Below are 20,813 nucleotides of genomic sequence, written 5' to 3'. Positions count from 1 at the left end.
AATCATAATGTTACTTATTGACAGATCAAAGAGAGCATTTCCTTTCCATCTCAGTATATGACACTCTCAGTTAACTGAATAAATTGAAGAAATTTAATACTTAATAAATAGACAATAAGATTACCGGAACAAACTGGCCCGGCATGAGTGCGCTGTGAACATTAGAACATGTTCAGTAATCAATACCTAGAACCAGTGAACAATAATCTCTGGCAAACACTGCAACAAGTACATTTCCAATGAATCTCAAATAGATTTAATTTCGGCAGGAAAAAAAAAAATCCAATATCATCAAAACCAAAATTGACCCTTTGAGCCAGTTAACACCACACTAGTGAGTAGCTATTTATTTAATGTACCAGTGTTCCAGACTACAATCTAAATTTCTGAAAACCTAGTTGTATTCTACTTGAAAACCTAAAAGCAATTACCAACTTATTTAAATTACAGAAAGTGTAAATAATGAATAGAAAGACCTTGAAAAGGTCCCAATCCATTAGCAGAACCAATTAGGAGAGAGCTATCAAAAAATAAAAATTACAAAACCTATTGGCAGTCTATTTTACAACATCCTGGGTAAAAATGAAGCAGAGACCTTAACCTATAAAATGGTGCCAGGCTCAAATTTCTAATTAGTTTCAAACTCTTATTTTTTTAAAATCAAAGTTAGGAGTGGTGATATTAGTTACACTGGAGAGGACTGATACACTTACGCTTCAATATTTACAGTATTTCATAATATTTAATAGGTTTGATAAAAACAATTGATTAACTTCTATAACTTTGTTTATTTGTAAAAAGAAAAAAAAAACAAGTGAAGGTTTGGCTTAGCCTCCCAAAACTATATTACGGAAGTTGCTTGATTTCCTTCTACTAACCTTTTGACATCCAAGAGCTGAAAACAAAATTTAATTTAATTTTCTACAATTTTGATTGGATTTACTAAAATTTTACTGATTACAATTAACAGCAACTTAAGAGTTGTTTCAGATAACAGACTGTTTGAAGAAACATTGAGAAAGTATTCTCAAGTTTCCATGCTATTGAGAGGAGGGGAGGAGGAGAGGAGAGATTATATTTAATAAAGCCTATACTTACTATTGATCTTCGATTTAATCCAAGGAAGGAAGGCTGTTACTTCTGTCATGACAGTTGGTACAGCTGGGTCACAATTTCCACTGCCAAAAGAGACCAGTCCAACCAATGTGTACCTGTTGGTTTCTGGATCCAAATAAGTTACTGGACCACCAGAATCACCCTGAAAATAAATGTTAAATGTTACTTTGATAGCAGTAGTTATTGGTTTTCACTATTCTTTGTTTTTTCTTAACAATTTTGATGATAAAAATCTAATTATATTTAATTATAAGATTTAAATAATACTCTGGTTTGAAAAATGAACTGATCAGAATTTCAGTTTAGTATAACAGTAATAAGTGAGGATAAAGTGAAAGGATAATTGTTCAAATAGCTACAACTCAATCTGTTGAGTTCCCGAAGTTTTAAAAAATGCTAGTCAAGTCTTTAGAGAATGGAAAGTCCAAGAAAAAATAGTGGAACTTTATGAAAAAAAAAAAAAAACTCGCGCAAAGGTGTGCTACCATGGAACTGTATTCATCTACTAAAAAACTTTGATTATAAAATTTGTAGTTAGAGCAGTTTGGTCAGGTTTGTTGGGGTTGTTTGTTATAGAAGTACAACTATATTTGTGTTGATAAACCCTTCGTTTTGAGATACTGTTCTGAAGTTCCAAAATAGGATTTCTTGCAGTTCTCTTCAAAGAGAATTCCATACACTATATTAGATTGTAGCTCTATTTTGTCTTTGCCTTTCGTATTGGTGTAAAGCTTAGATAAAATGGCCATATATTCGTAAAAAAAACTCAGTGAACTGTGTTGTAGATATACCAACTTTCTGAAGTTATTATTTCCACCACTACCAGCTAAGTTCAAACTTCTGAAATACCTTTGATGTAATAATTGTCTTTTAATACAGCTCAAATCATTTTCACATTAAGGAAATAGTAAATTATGATCATTTTAATTACATTTATACTAGGCACTTTAATTGTACTATCCATTCAGGCAAAAACCATTGATGTTACTATTAAGATTAACCAATGAAAGTTGCTATAACTTGATTGACTTCTGGTCATTTGGCTTGAATATTCTGCTAATAATAATTCCATGCATGTCTTATTAAATTATTATTAATTTTAAATTTGAATATGTATATTTAATAAGCCTTTGCTTTTATACTAACATGGTATTGCCTGTGTGTCTTTATATTATTCTCCTACGTATATACGCATATTAATTAGTGTATTCATTTATCAGTATAGTCAATAAGCTTCCTTTAAAAATAATTCAACAATGACATGTCAATCTGAGAAAAACACATTATGCTATTTGCAGCCACTACCTAGTTATTATTTATTTATTATTTGCCCACAGTTACTAAATAACGCATATTTTTCTGTTTGTTACTTTTTGTTTTGTTGAATTAAAATAATTTTAGGTAGACTTCTAATACACAGTGGGGTTTTCTAAGCAAACAAACAAACAAATTATTAGTGGTTGGCAATTTATAGTATTTTAAAGACAGGTGCCAAAAATCGCCTAAAATAATTGCTTAAACATACAAATCTTAAATACATCCTAGATCAAATTTATTGTAAATTTCTAGGCATAGAAAGTTTGATGTCGATTTTATTTCATTTTCCAAAAATATCCAGCAAAAATATAGGTTTGTGGAGAATTTTGATATTATATTAAAACCAATTCATTCATATATATTATATATATCATCAATGTTCATATATTTCATGTATTGAAAAGTGTATAACTCACCATACAGGCTCCCGTGCCTTGTCCCTTTGTACAGATCTGTGTCTGAGGAGATTTCAGAGGGAACCCTATCTGGCAAGTCCAAAATGGTAGCACTTGAACATCTGTTTCCATCAGCGTTCTAGTGGAGGGTAGAAATTCGCCCTGCTTACCCCATCCTGTTTAAATTGAGTAGAAATTTAATTTAAGGAGTAAATTCAGGAAGTTAGTTCCAGATTTTTTAAGTTTTGTAATTTGATCAGGGCCGAAGTTGAGCATTTGTTTTGTGAGCTATAAAAATATAAATATTGCTGAGAGAAACTGGTTTGTACATTATGATGAAGAATTATTTCCCTCAGCCAATGACTAAAGAGTACTACCAGCACTTAAAGAAATTGGTGCCTTGGTGGAAAATGATGCTGGGTCCAACACACTTTTCTTGGAGAGGAGGGAAGCTGCAGCAGGGAGGCCAGTGGAAAAAAGGGGAAGGACAGAAGAGGATGGTGGCCAAACCTAAGACAAAGACAGCTGTGAACGCAGCTCTTTAAAAATTGATTTATGATCTATCAAAAATATTATTTAAATTTCAAAATAAAGGGCAAGTATAGTAAAAAATAATTTAGAATTATTAATGAGAAAGAGCATGTACCAGATAGGGTAGAGTGGGAAAAAAAATTAAATTAATTAATAAAATAAAATTTAGGTCCGAGTAAAATTTTTCTGTGAAAAATAATTGTTAAATAAGTATGGTGACTTTTAATGTTTTAATGTTCATTGCATACATCAGGATGTGTTAAAACATGTGTTTGTGTTGCTATGTAATGTCAATGTGACTTGAATTAAGTCAATCTATCTCCTAAACGTTGCATACATATTTCCTCTAAAACTCACCGATAAGTTTGACCCACTGGTTCTCAATGTTGTATTTAGTAGTTGGCATGCAGACTGGTCCTACGTTGGCATTGAATTGAAGAGGTGTTGCCAAATGGAGTAGAGAAATGTCATTGACAGTCCTGGAGGCATCATATTCAGGGCTGACGTAAGCCTCGTGCTCAACCCAACTGCTCACATGAACAATCTGACCAGCTGTAAAATAACCAAGGAAAACTTCAGGTCTAAAAAATCAGTGCTTGAATATCAATTGTATTTAAAATGGACCAAGACTTAGCAATATTAAACTATATATTAGCATTATTTTAAAATAGTGCTATTCTCTTGAAAATATTCAATTGAATTTTGAATTGACATATAATTATCTCACATAAAGATACATCCACATGTAATATTCGATTCCTAATCCCATTTCCAACTTATAAAATAGTAACTTCATATCTAAAATAGTAATTAATATCTATTTATCTTACGCCTGTTAACATTGGATGTTCCAGCGATGATACTGAGCTTTATATAACTAGGTAGATCATGGGTACAGTGAGCAGCAGTTATGGCGACCCTAGTGTTGATGATAGAGGCTCCACACATAACATCATAACTATTACGAACAACCAACATTACTATCCATGGGTACTCATTTGCAAGAGCCTGGGTACCTCCAACAATTCTTCCTTTCTGTAATAAAAATAAAAGAGATAAATATAGAAATACGATGTATCAGAGTCAGTTAAAAATTATGAATTAATTTGGAGTATCTATTTAAAAATAAATTTGTGCATACTTTTGTGTTTTTTATGAGTTAAAATTTATCTAAGCAGTTTCTTTTTTTGATCCCAAAAACCAGTCATTTAGTTTCATACTTTAGAGGATATCACTTTTTTAAATATTTGAAAATATTGGCACTAATACAGTATGAAAAAAATTCTATTAACACTTCCAAAACTTTTATCTCAAAATCATGTTTGGAAATGTGGGTCGATTTGGGTTCTCGATACCTCACATTAGCCTAACATTTGTTTATACTAAAGAAATGAACTATCTTGGAGTGGTATACTACCTCCATTTGGTTATGCTTTTGATGTGAAATGTGCTATCTCTCGTATGTATTTCACTCTATTCTGTCCTGATCATGCCTGAATAGGCAACTCTTTACCGGGTTAGTTAATCACTGCCATTCCACAGGCTCAAGGCTTTGTTTTAGAATCTTCCAGTAATATTCAATTAAAATTAGCTACAAATGTTTGCCTTATTGTTGAATTCTACAATTCTGTTAATGAAGTTTTAATAAAATCCTAAATATAGGTTACCTTGGACATGCCACAAGTACAGGATGTTGACTTGGATCCTGGAGCTGACCCGATGCCAGTTTCATGAGAGTTTTTAGCCAGGGCTCCCACCCCCAAGCACACAACCAGCACACAAGCCCACCGCAACATCTGTTGGGAATAAGTTACTTCATTATAAGGTTCCTATGGTGTATACAAAACTTCAAAGAATTAAAGTCAACACACACTAACATGATTGAAGCAGTGATACTATATTAGTGGCATATCTAATAAAAGAATTTTGATTTGATTTTGTAATTATATTCCATTGATTGGGCCATAGACTGGGGTTACTTTCTGTCAACCTTACTAACTTTGGGGCAGCCAGTAGGGCGATCACAGTAGAGGAAGTAATCCTAGTCCATGGTTTGATCTTTGAAATACGTTTTATTCCATGTGAAATCAATTTTTTTTCTCATATCTGCCACTATTAAAGCAAAGCAGTAATTTTTATTTTTCTATTTCATAATGTTTTTTAGCATAAAGAGATTTCTAAAAATGATTTAAGATGGTTAATATGAATCCATAGTAAATGGTGCAGGAAACGGAAAATCCGACTTCAGGAATATATTCACGTAATTTAACTTTATCCTGGCAATTTAACTTAACTTTATTCAGTTAATTTAACTTAAACTTATTCTTGTAATTTAACATAATTCAGGTAAATTGTTTGAAATAAGGAATGAATAGAAAGCCAATAAATTTATCGATGTTTATACATAAAAGATATATATTGTGGACAAAATCAGCGTTTGGTGCAGTACAATTTAAATATCAGTATAGGTATTGAAGTAGTCAATAAGGGGAAATTCGAATTGCACGGTGGTTGAGAGAACTAAACGGTCCTGAAACCTAATCCTGGAGTCAGTGGACTGGCTTTTTCCGACTGGACTGGAATATCACTGGGTGCCAGTGGTGTTCACACGAAACCAGTAGCTCGTCTCCAACTGTCCCCAGCCGGCTGGACTTCCTACTGGCTTTAGGGCCAATGCATATGTTTTGCCGTCTATGCCATGGGTTCCTAGAGGATTGAGTGGTGGTGGGTACATTTTATAAATATAAGATAAACATATTTTTTGGGGAGAGTGGGTATATTTTTAAGCGATAGTGAATTTTTGGAAACAACCATATTTTTTTGAGGATTTCAATTTGAAAGTACTTTCAAAACAGATAATTAAAAAAAGCACCTATAACTGTCCAAAACAACAAAAAAGAAAGTATACGTATCTATTTTTTTAATTGTACAAGGAAGGAGGGGGGCATGTCCTCAATCCCCAGGAGGAGAGAATGGAAAATGCTAGTTTACACTATTTCAACACTTTGATTTAATTTTGAGTATGTAAACTTTATGAAATATACGTATATTTATGAATGGTAATATTTTATGTATTTCGATCGACATTGTCATGGTAGTTGCGAAGTGTGTTGCGATTTGTTTCTATCAAGGAATTTCCGGAGGAGGAATGGGCACCTCATTCAAAACAACTAATCGAAAACTTCTGTCTGAAATATATAGTTTCAATCACTAAAACATTGACATACAATTTACTTTTCCAATTAAGTACATTATAATAAAGTCGTAGATTGCATTTATTTGTTATATAAAGAAGTTTTCCAAAACATAATTGTTTTTCACCTTTGAAGGCATAAATTATTAAACAAACAGGCTGCTATAGCAAAATCAAAGCATTTCATATTTTTAATTTTCTGAACAGGGACTGGGATTGAAGATCCTTAATTGGGGTTATGGAATTTACCTATTACCTACACAGGTGCATCCTCTTTCAGGAATTCCTGGATCCATCACTCCTTATCAAACATTTAATGCTTGGCTCATCTCATTATTTATTAATGTGTTTTTTTGTGAAAGAGTAAAAAAATATTTCTAATAAAAGAAAATAACGTCAAAGCTCGCTAATTTTTCGAAATTTCAATCAAAGTGGCCAATCCAGTGGAACCAATTGCCAGAAATCTTAGAAAAAATATTGAGTTAAAAATTGTAACACATGAGATTTTCATAAGCGTTTATGTATTTCTTCAAAAGTCTTTCATGGGGGTTCTGGTTGAGGTTTTGGTTGGTTGGTTGTTCAGAAATTAAGGCGTAAAACCTACAGGTCATCAACGCTGGTTAAGTTTAGGGATATCACAGAGCGTGTAATTATTTACTTGTGTAATTCTATTTATATTTTCTCTTTTTAATTTTTTTTTTGTATTCATTGGCTGTTATCTTGCTCTTTATTAGCTAGCTTGTAAAACCTAACTAATTAACTTTTGGAGTCAAATAATACTAATTCAGAATTAAGAATTCAAGAAAAAAGCAATCGTTCACATATACAATTTTTTTATTCCAAGATCCCAAAACCTTACTGGCGTTGATGACCTGTAGGTTTTACGCCTTAATTTCTGAACAACCAACCAACCAAAACCTCAACCAGAACCCCCATGAAAGACTTTTGAAGAAATACATAAACGCTTATGAAAATCTCATGTGTTACAATTTTTAACTCAATATTTTTTCTAAGATTTCTGGCAATTGGTTCCACTGGATTGGCCACTTTGATTGAAATTTCGAAAAATTAGCGAGCTTTGACGTTATTTTCTTTTATTAGTAATATTTTTTACTCTTTCACTAAAAAACACATTAATAAGTAATGAGATGAGCCAAGCATTAAATGTTTGATAAGGAGTGATGGATCCAGGAATTCCTGAAAGAGGGTGTAACTTAAACAGAAACATTTAATTTACTCACATTTAAACATTTAACATTTAACAAACTCACCTTAGGTTGGTACGACGATGTGTGAGCACACCTAGAGCTCCTCGGGCCATTTATAGCAATTTTAAATCAACTATCAATCGACCACCTGTTAATTAACAATACAATTGGGATAATTTTGCATGGACAAACATTCATAATTAAAATTAAGAATATAAATCAAGGAATATGTATACCAATGCATATGCATAGTTCGTGTAATGAGACTGATACCGAATCCCATGTCCAAACGCAAAGAGTATATTAAAATAATAATAATTGCTATATAAATTACTTTATGTGACTCATTCAAATATTCTGAAGTAATAACGCCCTGTTATATTTATCTGTTACGGGTTATTTAGATAACTTAAATCCATGTAATCAAATATTTTTTCTATTTCTTGATTTTAAGGAACTTTCAAGTAAATAATTTATAATTAATTTTATTAATCGTCTTTGGGTTTGGCGAGTTTTGGAACTTTTTACCATCAGGAGCTAGGTAGAGATCAGGTAAAAAATTTTGGTTTTACCAGCGGGAGTACTAACTTAGTGTAACTTCCATGGATGACAACGAAAAATAATTTGTCAAAATGCAGTGGTCTGAAAAAACAAGATTTAGAATTAAGAAAATTATTGACTCCACAAACCTTTGACGGAAATTGCAGGGACTCATAATTATCAATAACAAAATCTTTATTACTAAGTTAAAAATTTCAACGCTTTATCTACTGAAGTTTCCCGGAATTATGAATGGTCCCGGAATTCATAATTGATGGCCTAAAAATAAAATACAATCCTATCATTATTTTATTTTACAAAGATAACGGAGGTTTGAAAAAATTATCTTGTAGTTTCAATTGTAAATAACCAGAATTTGAATTAAGGAACAGTTCATATTCTAAAAAAATATTTGGCAAAAAAATGCCAATGAAGTTGTTCTGGGAGCCCACAAGAATTAATGGTGCCCTTAAAAATGATGTTGCAAAAAAAAAACTGTGACACCATTCTAAGAGCCATTTACAACGATTTGTTTACTTTTCAAATCAAATCATACGTTTAATATAATGCATTTATTACTGTACTATTTATTTAGTTAAATAAAAACAGATTATACCAAAAATCAAACAGTTAATGACACCAAAATGTAATCCTGGAGAAAATCAATAAACACTAATTGTCCAGACAATATCAAATATTTTTGATAGTGTTTTTAGCGTTAATTTAATAAAGATTTTTTTTTTTTTTTTTTTTTCCCTACGCCACAGGAAGTGGGCTATTACGCCATTTTCCTTCTCGCAGCCCAATACAATTTTATTCGTCCTCTTAGTTCGTCCGTATCTCGCTCAACATCCACCAGACCAACACACGCCAAGAGATGGTCCCCATCCATGTCCCCCATGTTGCATAGAGGACATTTCAGGGAATCTACGATGCCAATTCGATGGAGGTGTTTTTGGAGCAGATCATGTCCTGTCACTAGCCGAAAACCGGCCACTCTCTCAGCTCTGCTAAGATTGGCTGGGATTCTTTTTTCCTTATCCAGTAGGCTCTTCCACTTCTTTCCTTCCGCTTGAACTTTGTGTCTAGCACTTGTCCTGTCCTTATAATAAGCGCTTATAAGAGATTTCACTGTTCTGTAGGAATGTGGTAGAACAGGCTGGTTCTCTGTACAACCAAGTTTAGCCAACTTGTCAGCTTGCTCATTACCATCTATGCCAACATGGCCTGGTATCCATTTCAGGGCTATAGCCCTTCCTCTTTTCTTCATGATAGCAGCCATGTTTCTGCACTTTTCTTCCGTGGGTGACTCTGCGGCACCTGGTGTTGTTAGTTTTTGTATTACGGCCTGGGGAGTCGCTGAAGATTACCATGTTGTCATTGCATTCAATAGTGGCTTCCATCGCAAAGTAGATAGCCTGCATTTCTGCATCATAATTATCACATCCCACTCCAACGGGAAATGACAATTGGAAGTTATTTGAGTATACACCTGCTCCAGCTCTCTTGTTAATACCGGACGCAGACCCATCGGTATAAATGTGTAGCCATTGCTCTATGGGGTATAGTTCATAAATTGTTTTTAGTGCAGCAGCTCTAAGCTCGGGTTCATGGCAATCTTTCTTGACACGACCACAAGCCAGTTTGAATCGCCCGTAGACTTCAGCGGAATCGTGCTTTGGCATGTAGGAGATGCTTATATTCTGTCTTTCATCAGTTGGTAGGTCTATCTGGTGAAGCATTTCCTCGGCTTTTGAAAGAAAAGTGCGATGGAACCTCAGTCGTTCATTCGCTTTACGATAATCCAACCAGTGTTCCTCTCGTCGCATAAGCTTTTCATAAAGACACAGAGCAGTTTTCTCCCTCCTATCCTGTAATGGTTCAAGACCTGCTTGGAGTTCCATAGCTGTAATTGGAGTCGATTTCACACAGCCAGTGATTATGCGTAAGGCCTGATTTTGAACTTTGTCTAACTTTTCTAACGCTGCTTTGGAGGAGGTAATTAGAAGTTCAGCTCCATACTCCAGATTAGGCCGTACGTAAGATTTGTAGGCCGTACTGAGTACGTCTTGGGATGCTCCCCATTTAGTCCCTGTTAGCCTTTTCATCAGCTTCAGTTTTGATTGTCCTTTCTGAGTTGCTTTATGGATTTGTTTTAGTCAGGTCAGCTTAGAGTCTAGTGTGATCCCTAAATAGCTTGCTTTATCAGTTCTCGTTAGTTCTTCGCCTTTAAAGTATAAATAAAGATCAACTTACCTAAAGATACAATTCCAATTTAGTGTAAACAAATGAAAATGATATACATAATAGTACTGAAAATTCAATAACAAGTTTAGAACTATTAATTTTTAATCTAGGGAAGGGGCAGTGTTCAGTATCACCAAATAAAAAAGTAAAAAAACACTTAAAAGATGATGAAATAAACCAATATTTTCTGCTATATAAACCAATTCTATATTTTCCAGATATAACTAATACAGATTTTCAGCTATCTGGATATCCAGAAATATGTGGTCTTGGAACTTGTGAAAGTGGTACTTAAGGTATGTGATTTTTAACGTAAAAGTTGGCTGTAATATCTCAAGCATTCAACATCACTAAATATTAAATTTAAATCTCGTACAGTTCGATTTTGAGCTTGGCTGTTGACAGACTCCCTGCCTTATTTAAGCTTCCATTTTTCCTTAGACAAGATACAAAGCATTAAGAAGTAAATTCCTCTGGTTAGAATCATTCTACATTCATTCAATCAATCAAATCATTCGTCATTCCTCACATGAATGTTTTGTGCTAAACAATGGTGTGAAACATCTGAGAGCCCAGTCTCATTTCTTTATGGGGTAAACTTTTTGTAGTCATTTCTTTTTATGGCTGACAACTTTTTGTCTACTCTTTTTTTGTAGCATTTGGCAGAGACATATTTACAATGGAGTTATATTTTGAAAAATATTATTTACTTCCCTTAAGCTAGTTTATCTCATTGCTTTACAGTATTTAACGCAGTAAAATTCTGTCAATCATAGAAATTATATACATGGATTTACTTTTTCCTTTTTATTCCATGCTACTGATATTTATTAATTCGGTATCTGTTTTTCTATTTGAAGGATAGGATCAAAATATTGTTATTTTAAATTATTTTGTAAGCATATTAACAATTTTATATAGCTTATACTTTCAAGGAAACAATAAAAATCCTTCAGTACTTCAACTCTTTATTTGTTGACGTTTCGAACTAATCACTCATTTCTGTATATACTACAACAATAAATATATCATGATATAAAAACATAAGTATCAATGTAAAAATTGTGATTTGTGCATTGTTATATATACATATCTCTTTTTTCATTTCCTTAAGTAAGTTATTGTACCCGCTTTTTCAATTACCTATGTCTACATTTTATTTCCCGCTTCTCTCATCACTTAATTTTATTAATTCTATTTTGTAAAACTATTCATTGTATGTGTAAAATTATTTTGTTTATACTTTCTTTTATATTTTTTATTTTTCTATACTGACTGTGGTTGTTATCTTGTTTTGTTTTTAGCCCTGAAGAAGGCTAGAAACTCTAGCCGAAACGTCGGCACATTAAAATAAGTTAGTCATACTTATTTGTGTTTCATTGACCGCACCCCCAACCATCTTCTCCTCATTTATCATCCACGGTAAACTATCTCTCATAATTATACATATCTCTGATTTGGTTGACTAGTGGCACATCCATCTATGCCAAAAAAAAAGTTTTGGTTCCATTTTGAAATGGAGGTGTTTCAAAGATATTGCCCAAGATAGGGGTTTCTTTCTCAAGGGGTTCAATCAATAGAATACCTCAAATACAAAATAAAATAATATATATAGATACATTTTTTTTTTTGTCAGATGCGCCATTATTCAAGTAAAATAGCATTATATGAAAATAAGTGATAGTTTGATATGTCAGAGAAGGTGTGCCTAAGGTTTTTTGTTGATTTGTTTATATTATAAACTATATAAAATGGAATGATATAAATTAAATCAGAGAGTATTGTTTACTTCATTAGTATACTGCAACAATAGCAAATGATGCAATCTCTATACCTAAGTCAATAAACCTTGTTTGTATGAATATTGTCCATTTTGAACTGTAACAAGTGCACCTTTTTATAGCCATTACAAATAAGACTAAAAGTAATGATCTTCATTATGTTGTTTAAAATTGCAAGATTAAAGTTGTAAAGAACGGAAGGTATGTCAGTAATGTACTAAACAAATTGTATTCAGACTTGAAAAGTAGTCCTTTGGTAACAGGCATACTTTTTAAAAATAAAAAATATCACTTTATAAAAAGAGATAAAAATAAATTAACTTTTTTTTTTACACATGTTAAGATCCAGAAGTTCTCAGTCTTTTCATTCAGACTATATACTACCAAACTAGAAGTAAGGTAGGAAAGCAGGCTCTTTTCTCACAACCCCCAAAGGAGATAGAAGTATTATTTAAGTTTGGTCACAACATTGTAGCTTCCCTACAATAACCTATCTTTTAAAACCTTAAATATAATTTTATAGCTGTTTAATTAAAAAAAAAAATGTTTTGATTACTTTCTAACAATATAAGGCACAAAAAACTAGGACAGTTCATAAATTAGTGGTCATGGCCTTAAAGGAAAAAAGTAAGGATTCCGTAAACACAGTGACAGCTAAGAAAAGTTCTTTTTTGATGGATTAAAAAAACAAAGTGGCTATTAGATGCTTCAATATTGCAGATAATTATTTTCTCTTAAATCTACATTTCTGAAAACCTAATTATATCCTAAAAACAAGTACCTATGTATATAAATTACAGTAAGTGCAAATGGTCAACAGAAAGACCTGGAAAAGCCTCAATTTCTTAGGAAATACAATAAGTAGGAAGCTATCGCAAATATTGATTACAACAACTGCTTATTGGCAGTCTATTTTACTACATCCTGGATAAAAATGCAGTGACCTTAACCTATAAACTGGTGTCAGGCTCAATTCTAATTGGTCGAAACTCATATTTTTTCAAATTAAAGTTGGGAGTGGTGATATCTGGTACACTAGTGAGGACCGGTACACTTACCATTCAATATTTATAGTATTTTACAATATTTAATAGGTTTGATAAAAACAATTGATTAACTTCTATAACTTTGTTTATTTGTAAAAACACTATTCCAACCTCAAAAAAACAAGTGACTGTTTGGTTTAGCCTCCCAAAACTATGTTACGGAAGTTGCTTGATTTCCTTCTACTAACCTTTTGACATCCAAGAGCTGAAAACAAAATTTTATTTACTTTCCTATAATTTTGGTTTGATAAACACAAAATTTACTGATTATGATTGTAACTCAGGAGTTATTTCAGAGAATAGAATGCTTGAAAAATGTTGACTAAGTCTTCTCAAGTTTATATGCAATGAAGTGAAGAACATTATGTTTAATAATGTCTATACTTACTATTGATCTTTGATTTAATCCAAGGAAGGAAGGCTGTCACTTCTGTCATGACAGTTGGTACAGCTGGGCTACAGTCGCCACTGCCAAAAGAGACCAAGCCAACCAAAGTGTACCTATTGGTTTCTGGGTCCAAATAAGTTACTGGACCACCAGAGTCACCCTGAAAATAAAATTCAATTCTTATTTTAATAGCAATGATTATCAGTTTTCATGACTGTAAATCTTGCCTTGACAATGTTGATGACAAAGATTTAATTGTAATTATACGGTTTAAATATTACTCAAGTTTTAAAAATAAACTGATCATAATTTCAATTTTGTTAATTAGTAATAAGTGAGAATGAAGTGAAAGGATAATTGTATAAGTAGCTACAACTCAACCATCTATCGAGCTCCTGGAGTTTATAAAATGTCTATAGAATCCATTCTCTTAAGGGAAAGCCCAAGAAAAAAAGTGGAACTTTATGAAAAGAAAAACCAGAAATGTGTGATACCCACCCCTTCTATATTTTCAATGAAATATAATTATATACAATGAAATATAATCATGTTCATTTATTTCATGTACTGAAAAATTAATAACTCACCATACAAGCTCCTGTGCCTTGTCCCTGGGTACAGATCTGAGTTTGAGGAGATTTCAGAGGGAACCTTCTCTGGCATGTACCGAATGGCAACACTTTAACATCTGTTTCCATCAGCTGTCTGGTGGAGGGTAGAAATTGTCCCTGCTTACCCCATCCTGTTTGCATGCAATTAATACTATGTATTAACATAGTAAATAAAGTAAAACTTAAAACATTAATGTATGAAAAAAAATAATCAACAGTTGTTTTTTTGGTCTTATCAAGGCACTTCACTGAGTGAGAGGAAAGGCCTCAGGAGCAGTCCTTGATGCTAAAGGAAAACAATCAGTGAGTTAACTCAAGTCAGTTCCAGATTACTAAATGATCAAAATTTGAATAGAACCTAAGATAAGTTTAAAAATGAGTTTGAGATGGCAATTGCTAGGTGTACAGTCTCAGTCAGCTCTTCAATGCTATACTAGTTAAGCCCAAGAAACAAATGAAAAAATACCCATCAGGATACTCAGGAGAAGAATTATTCTTCAGCTACTGAAATATTCTGATCACATAGTAATCTTTGCTTATGATAAAAAGGATTTGGAACACAATCTTGACAGTTTTTAAGGATTAAGTTAAATTAATATTTTCATAAATGAATGTCGAAGAAACTCATAAATGAGAATTGGTGATATTTACTAGGAAATTTTTAAGCAGGAAAAGAATTTAAAATATCTTACTGGTCAGCTTTCCAGAGAAGAGCAGTCATATACAGATGGGAGGCTGTAAAGTGCCATCATATCAAAATAAAGGTCCCGAGGCATGTAGAAATAAAAACTCTAAGAAACAAAGTCAAGGATTCTACAATCAGAAGCAAAGATTACTTATGATAGAAAAGATCTGGAACACAATCTGGGCAGTTTTTAAGGATTAAATTAAATGAATATTCTCATAAATGAATGTAATAAAAAAAATATGTGGGTAGGACTTAAATGCATCTGTATTTGATTTGCGAAAGTATTTAAATATGACAACAGTGGGATGGAAAGAAATTTCCCTGAGCTAATGACTTCAGAGAATTTTTCATACTTAAAGAACTTTGTCCCTTGGTGGAAGAAGATAGTGGATCCATTAAACCTATCCTTGGAGAGAAGGAATTGTACCAGGGAGCCCGGTGGACAGAGGAGGATATTGGCCAAACCTAAAGTAAGAAGAGCAATCTGTGTGCATAGTTTATTGTACTGTTTTGCTTGCAGTACTTGGTTGTTATGCAGCAACACATAACATCCTATACCTGTAAACACCCATATTGACTATCAGGTGGGATATAGAGGAAAATTAAATCAAAAATAATAATATTCAAGGCCTGATGTGGAACGTAACATCACAAGTCAATATCTTAACAGTGATAAAATGAGATTGAGTGGTTGTTTATGTAAACTAGGATTACAAAAGTAAAATGAATTAAGGAGCTTTTTCATGGATCAGTTTCAGTTTTCATTGCTTAAATAGAATATATTGCAGCATATGTGTGCCAGTGTGGCTTAAATTGAGACATTTCTCATGACCATTGCATGTATTTTCTTTATAACTCACCAATGAGTTTGACCCATTGATTCTCAATGTTGTATTTAGCAGTTGGCATGCAAATTGGTCCTACGTTGGTGTTGAATTGAAGAGGTGTTGCCAAATGGAGTAAAGCAATGTCATTTACAGTCCTGGATGCATCGTATTCAGGTCCGAAATATGCCTCGTGCTCAACCCACCTGCTCACATGAACAATTTGACCAGCTGTAAAACAAACCAAGGAATACTTTAATTCTACAAAATCAATTCTATATCTTGAATTTTCATTAGCATGAACTGAAAGGTAGTAATATTTTATTTACATTATATTAGTCTTTTTCTGAATTATTATTGTTCTTTTGAAAATATTAAGTTGAAATGTGAATGAACACACCATTGTCTCAATTATCATTAGTGGATTCAATTCCATTTCTAACTTATGATACCGTAACTTCATAAACAAAATAGTAATTAAAATTTATTTATCTTACGCCTGTTAACATTGGATGTTCCAGCGATGATACTGAGCCTCACATAACTAGGCAAAGTATGGGTACAATGAGCAGCAGTTATGGCGACTTTTGTGTTAATGATGGAGGCCCCACACATAACATCATAACTATTACGGATAACCAACATTACCATCCATGGGTACTCATTTGCTAGAGCCTGGGTACCTCCAACAATTCTTCCTTTCTGCATTGAAAACACAGGGTATCAGATTCATTTCAAAATAATAAGTTAATTTCTAGCATCAGTATAAAATAGAAATTTATAAGTATTTTTGTGTTTTATAAAAAATTTTGTGTATGTTAAAATGTATCCAAGTAGTTCTCTTTGTGATCACCAGACACATCCATTCATTCAGTTTCATAAATAGTTTAGAGAATATGGTATTTTAAAATTTAAAAAACTGGCATTTTTCCAAGAGAAGGAAAAGACAAGTAAAAAATAAAAATATATTTGCTTTAATTACTATAGAAAAGTGGGAATATTTACAATTACAAATTATAGGGCCTCAAAGAGTAATGACTGAAATCATATCTGTAACTGCTTGGACAACTTACAGTCCTGGGAAAGGCCTAGTAGTTCTGATTTTAGGGTTTGGATTCCCATTGAAAAATAAATTTTCAGCCTCAGTTTATGACCAGGAGTTGATATCATTCATGAAAAAACCTTAAGATTCATTTTTCATTCCCTGCTGAATATCATAGAAACTAAATCTTGTATACAAAAAAAAATCATGCATAAATTTTTAAAGTAGAGAAAATCAGTTAAAAGTAAAATACAGAGAGCTCATGCATTGAATAGTACCTGAACTATATTTTTCCAAAATCATCTTGATTTTTTTGATTTAATAAATCACCATTCTGTGGCTTTATTTTAGCAAATACCATGGAACCTGGAACTCCTATGCAGAATATCTTTATAAACTACTTTAATGTGAATTTCACAAGCTTCTTTTTTAGCATCGATAGATATCTACGTCTATTGATGTCTTATCAATAGAATAATAAAACATTTGTCATGAAACTCATTTTTGACGAATCTAGGATATCAAAATCAATAAGCGAGGAAATAAAGTATTGTCTTATGAGTCTTGGATAGCAAGAACAAGGGATTTGAACACAATTATTTAAACTTTTGTTCATAAAAAGCCATTATGGCAAGTTTTGTTGTAAATAAATAATTTAAAATCCTACTAGTTATTATGAAAACTATACCTAAGTAATCATCACATTATATTTTCTTATATTATTAATTTAGTAAAAAAAAATCAGGAGGCTTGTCCTAAAGGTTGCCAACCTATTCTAACCAGACTGGAAAGGTTAAGTTTTCACTTTTTGGGGCCTTCATAAAATAAAAGTCAGCCCACCCAGGCCAAAATTAAACTGGCACTTCCATAGTCCCGAGGCTGCTGAGGTATCACCTCAACACAATAGGCTATAGTGGCCCCCTTTTCCTTATACTAACACAAATTAAATATACCTCGATACTTCATTGTACTTCTATTTTTACAATAAAGTGTATTGAATTGAAACAGGGAGAGTCCTCGAAAACAATTATGCCTTTGTACCAGTACCTTTATTAATTCAATACTTCAAAATTAATAATGACTTGCAAAAGAATAAACAACATTTTTAACAAATGAAAATTCTACAGCTAAAACGTATCCACTTTATTTCACAATTTAAATTTCTCCCTGCCAAATAAGTATTTCTAATCAATATTTTCCAAAAAATAAAATGAATCTATATGAGATGTTCCAATATTTAATAATTATATTCCAAAACTGGATAAATTGTCTTTTGATAGAGAATGGCTCATTTCTCATAATCATTTTTATTGCAGTCCTGCTAGTTTATTTGAGGCATTGAGAACCAGAGTGGACTATGCCACATTTTTGTGTAAATTGAGCTTGAACTCCATACATACCAACTGCAGGATGTATAACAAATGTTAATAATTTTGAAAGCACTCAGCAGATCTGAAAAGATTAAAAGTCAGTATAAATGTTTTTTATGATAGCTGGAAGTACAAGAATGGGTCAAGTGGTGTTATCATTATGTCACTGCTACTTTTAGGTAACTGCTAGCTTTATTTAAGATTTACTTCCAATCTGGTCTAAAGCAGTATGAAAAAGATTATATTAAAATCTTCTTAAGATTTTACCTCAAAATCATATCAGGGGAGGTTAGTCCACTCTGGTTCTAAAAATCTCACTCAAATATTCATTTTCAAATATTGGTTATTACCAAAGAAATGAACCATCTTGGAGTGGTACACTACCTCCATTTGGTTTGGCTTTTAATGTAAGATGTGCTATCTCTTGTCTGCATTTTAATCTATTCTGTCCTAATGTTTCTTCCATAGGCTACACTTTGGCTAGTTATTTACTGCCATTCAAGACGCTCAAGGCTATGATTTGGAATCTTCCAATAATATTCTATGAAAATTATCTAGAAACATTTGCCTTAAAATCGATTCTATACTTTTTTTAATAAAGTTTTAATATAATCCTAAATGTGTGTTACCTTGGACATGCCACAAGTGCAGGATGTTGACTTAGATCCTGGAGCAGACCCGATGCCAGTTTCATGAGAGTTTTTAGCCAGGGCTCCCACCCCCAAGCACACAACCAGCACACAAGTCCACCGCAACATCTGTTTGGAATAAGATATTTCATCATTAGGTTTCTGAGGTAGCCAGGAATTAAGAGAATTAACAAAATATCACTATAATTAATATGATATTAGGAACATTATATGCCTATTTTGCATTAAAAGTGGCATTTCTGACAGAAAAATATTTATTTTATTTTGTTTTTGAGATATTCCATAAAGTGTATCTTGAATAGGGTTATCTTGGGGTATGCATGAAGACTGCAGTGGGGAAAGAAACCCTTATCAATGGTTTCTTTGGAATTTGCCCAATTTGAAATAAAATCAAAACTTTTTTGTTTTATTTGTGCTGCTATTAAACCACAACCATGATATATGTAATTTTTATTTATTTTTTTTTTTTTTGGGTGTGTCATCACAACGTAACTATTAGAAATGAATTATGGTGTTGGAAGTGGAGTTTCAAACTTATTACCACTGGCAAGTCAGTGTGGGGCATGCTGCTTATGATGATTTACCATCTACAACAGAGGTGGGCACATTTATTTAATATATATTGTAATATCCTCTTTTTGAGTGAATGGTTATTTTTTCTGTATAAAGGGGTTTTAATATGTTTTTATTTTATGTACCCTTTCAATATTGTTCATTTGCTAATTTGTTAAACCAAAAAGCAAGTTAACTTATTTTCATTAGAAAAATATGCTTTTACAAAAGATATTGTTCAAAGCCAAGATGGCGGCGCGTGTCCTTTCAAAAGTTCGTTGAATCGCATGTTAAGCAGATTCAAATATTTTTAAAAACTTGATTTTAACTTCCTATCATAATTGAAATTACATTACATTTAAGAAAAAATATAAGTTAAGAATAAGTATTAAAGAAAATTATTCATTAAGGAAATCATAAAAAAAAAACTCAAAACCCTAGTGCTACATTCGATGTTGAGAACGATCACCTATAGAAGGGGAAGGAAGAGATCTTGGTTTTTAGAGTTTCGTAACTTAGGCACAGGTGGGGAATGATGTTTCCTGGATGAGGAGGTCCTCATCATCTTTTGTCCAGCTCAAGGGTAGACATCTTGAAAAAGAAAACAACGAAGAATGAGGGACTCTTTATTTGGATCGCCAAACAACACAGGTGGATGAGAAGTGAGTTGAAAACTTTTAGTGGACCAAGCCTTCGTTTAAAGACAATGTTAGTTTGTGAAATAGAAGACATCAAAAACCATCAGTTATCAAGAAGAGCATAAATTGGTTAGTGTAACTCAACAAAAAATTAAGTATAATTGTAAAAGTGTTATTAAAGTTAAGTGTTCTGATTGCCTAGAAGCCCGCTCTGAGATTAAGAGTCTATAATATTATATAAAATAAAATTAAAATTCTCATATCTATTTAGTATTTAATCTTTTTATTTGACCTGGTCATCTTCAAAACTATACTTAAGACCTGAGAATAAAGTGAAAACTATTAAAATTCTTTTTATTTTATTAAAATAATTTTTGAATATTACAATATATGTATTTAGGGGTTGAATTTTTTGAAGAGAACGATATTTTGTGAGGATTTCAATTTGAAAGTACTTTCAGACCACTGACAAGGAAAAAGATAATTAAGCACCTCTTTACCTTTCCCTAATAAATAAGAAACAAAACATAGGAATCCATTTTTCATTGTACATGTGAGAAGGGACGCGCAACCACCCTTGGGGGAGGATGAACTATCAGGATCCAAGCTGTACAAATAGTGCCAATTTAATTTTGGTGATTTAAATCACGTGAATATATATATCACTTTGATTATA

General features: G+C 32.4%; 3 protein-coding genes across 3 annotated transcripts in view; all 3 read right to left on the bottom strand.

Moving 5' to 3' along the window:
* Positions 1–768: 768 nt before the first annotated feature.
* On the bottom strand, positions 769–7,965 carry LOC106679846 (chymotrypsin-1). Its single transcript, XM_014419216.2, has 7 exons — positions 7,824–7,965; positions 5,027–5,155; positions 4,190–4,394; positions 3,717–3,911; positions 2,850–3,004; positions 1,099–1,258; positions 769–895 (listed from the first exon to the last, which is right to left on the bottom strand). The coding sequence occupies exons 2-7, from the start codon at positions 5,153–5,155 to the stop codon at positions 828–830; spliced, it is 912 nt and encodes a 303-aa protein (XP_014274702.1). The 5' UTR covers positions 7,824–7,965; the 3' UTR covers positions 769–827.
* Positions 7,966–9,505: 1,540 nt separating this feature from the next.
* LOC106679815 (uncharacterized) lies at positions 9,506–10,408 on the bottom strand. The gene has a single exon (XM_024361231.2). It carries the CDS (start codon positions 10,406–10,408, stop codon positions 9,506–9,508), a length of 903 nt encoding a protein of 300 aa, XP_024216999.2.
* A 3,033-nt stretch (positions 10,409–13,441) lies between these two features.
* LOC106679845 (chymotrypsin-1) overlaps positions 13,442–20,813 on the bottom strand; it is an 8,195-nt gene continuing 823 nt past the window's right edge. The window contains exons 2-7 of the mRNA XM_014419215.2: positions 18,927–19,055; positions 16,383–16,587; positions 15,922–16,116; positions 14,350–14,504; positions 13,763–13,922; positions 13,442–13,579 (exon numbers count right to left, since the gene is read on the bottom strand). Coding sequence (XP_014274701.1) covers positions 13,512–13,579; positions 13,763–13,922; positions 14,350–14,504; positions 15,922–16,116; positions 16,383–16,587; positions 18,927–19,055 — 912 coding nt within the window. The 3' untranslated portion in view covers positions 13,442–13,511. The remainder of the gene's footprint in view (positions 13,580–13,762; positions 13,923–14,349; positions 14,505–15,921; positions 16,117–16,382; positions 16,588–18,926; positions 19,056–20,813) is intronic.

The sequence above is a fragment of the Halyomorpha halys genome, unplaced genomic scaffold (genome assembly GCF_000696795.3).
Source record: "Halyomorpha halys isolate HHAL.00 unplaced genomic scaffold, Hhal_1.1 Scaffold223.1, whole genome shotgun sequence".
Lineage (NCBI taxonomy): Eukaryota > Metazoa > Arthropoda > Insecta > Hemiptera > Pentatomidae > Halyomorpha > Halyomorpha halys.
The sequence above is the reverse complement of the archived record's forward strand: the minus strand, read 5'-3'. Positions and strand labels throughout refer to the sequence as shown.

What these genes read in the sequence shown, in the direction of transcription:
- LOC106679815 (XM_024361231.2), bottom strand. Translation starts at nt 10,408, where the DNA reads ATGAAAAGGCTAACAGGGACTAAATGGGGAGCATCCCAAGACGTACTC.
- LOC106679846 (XM_014419216.2), bottom strand. Translation starts at nt 5,155, where the DNA reads ATGTTGCGGTGGGCTTGTGTGCTGGTTGTGTGCTTGGGGGTGGGAGCC. An exon ending in CCAGTGGGTCAAACTTATCG is followed by an intron (nt 3,005 to 3,716) that starts GTGAGTTTTAGA and finishes CAATTTAAACAG; the next exon opens with GATGGGGTAAGCAGGGCGAA. An exon ending in AAGGCACGGGAGCCTGTATG is followed by an intron (nt 1,259 to 2,849) that starts GTGAGTTATACA and finishes ATTTATTTTCAG; the next exon opens with GGTGATTCTGGTGGTCCAGT.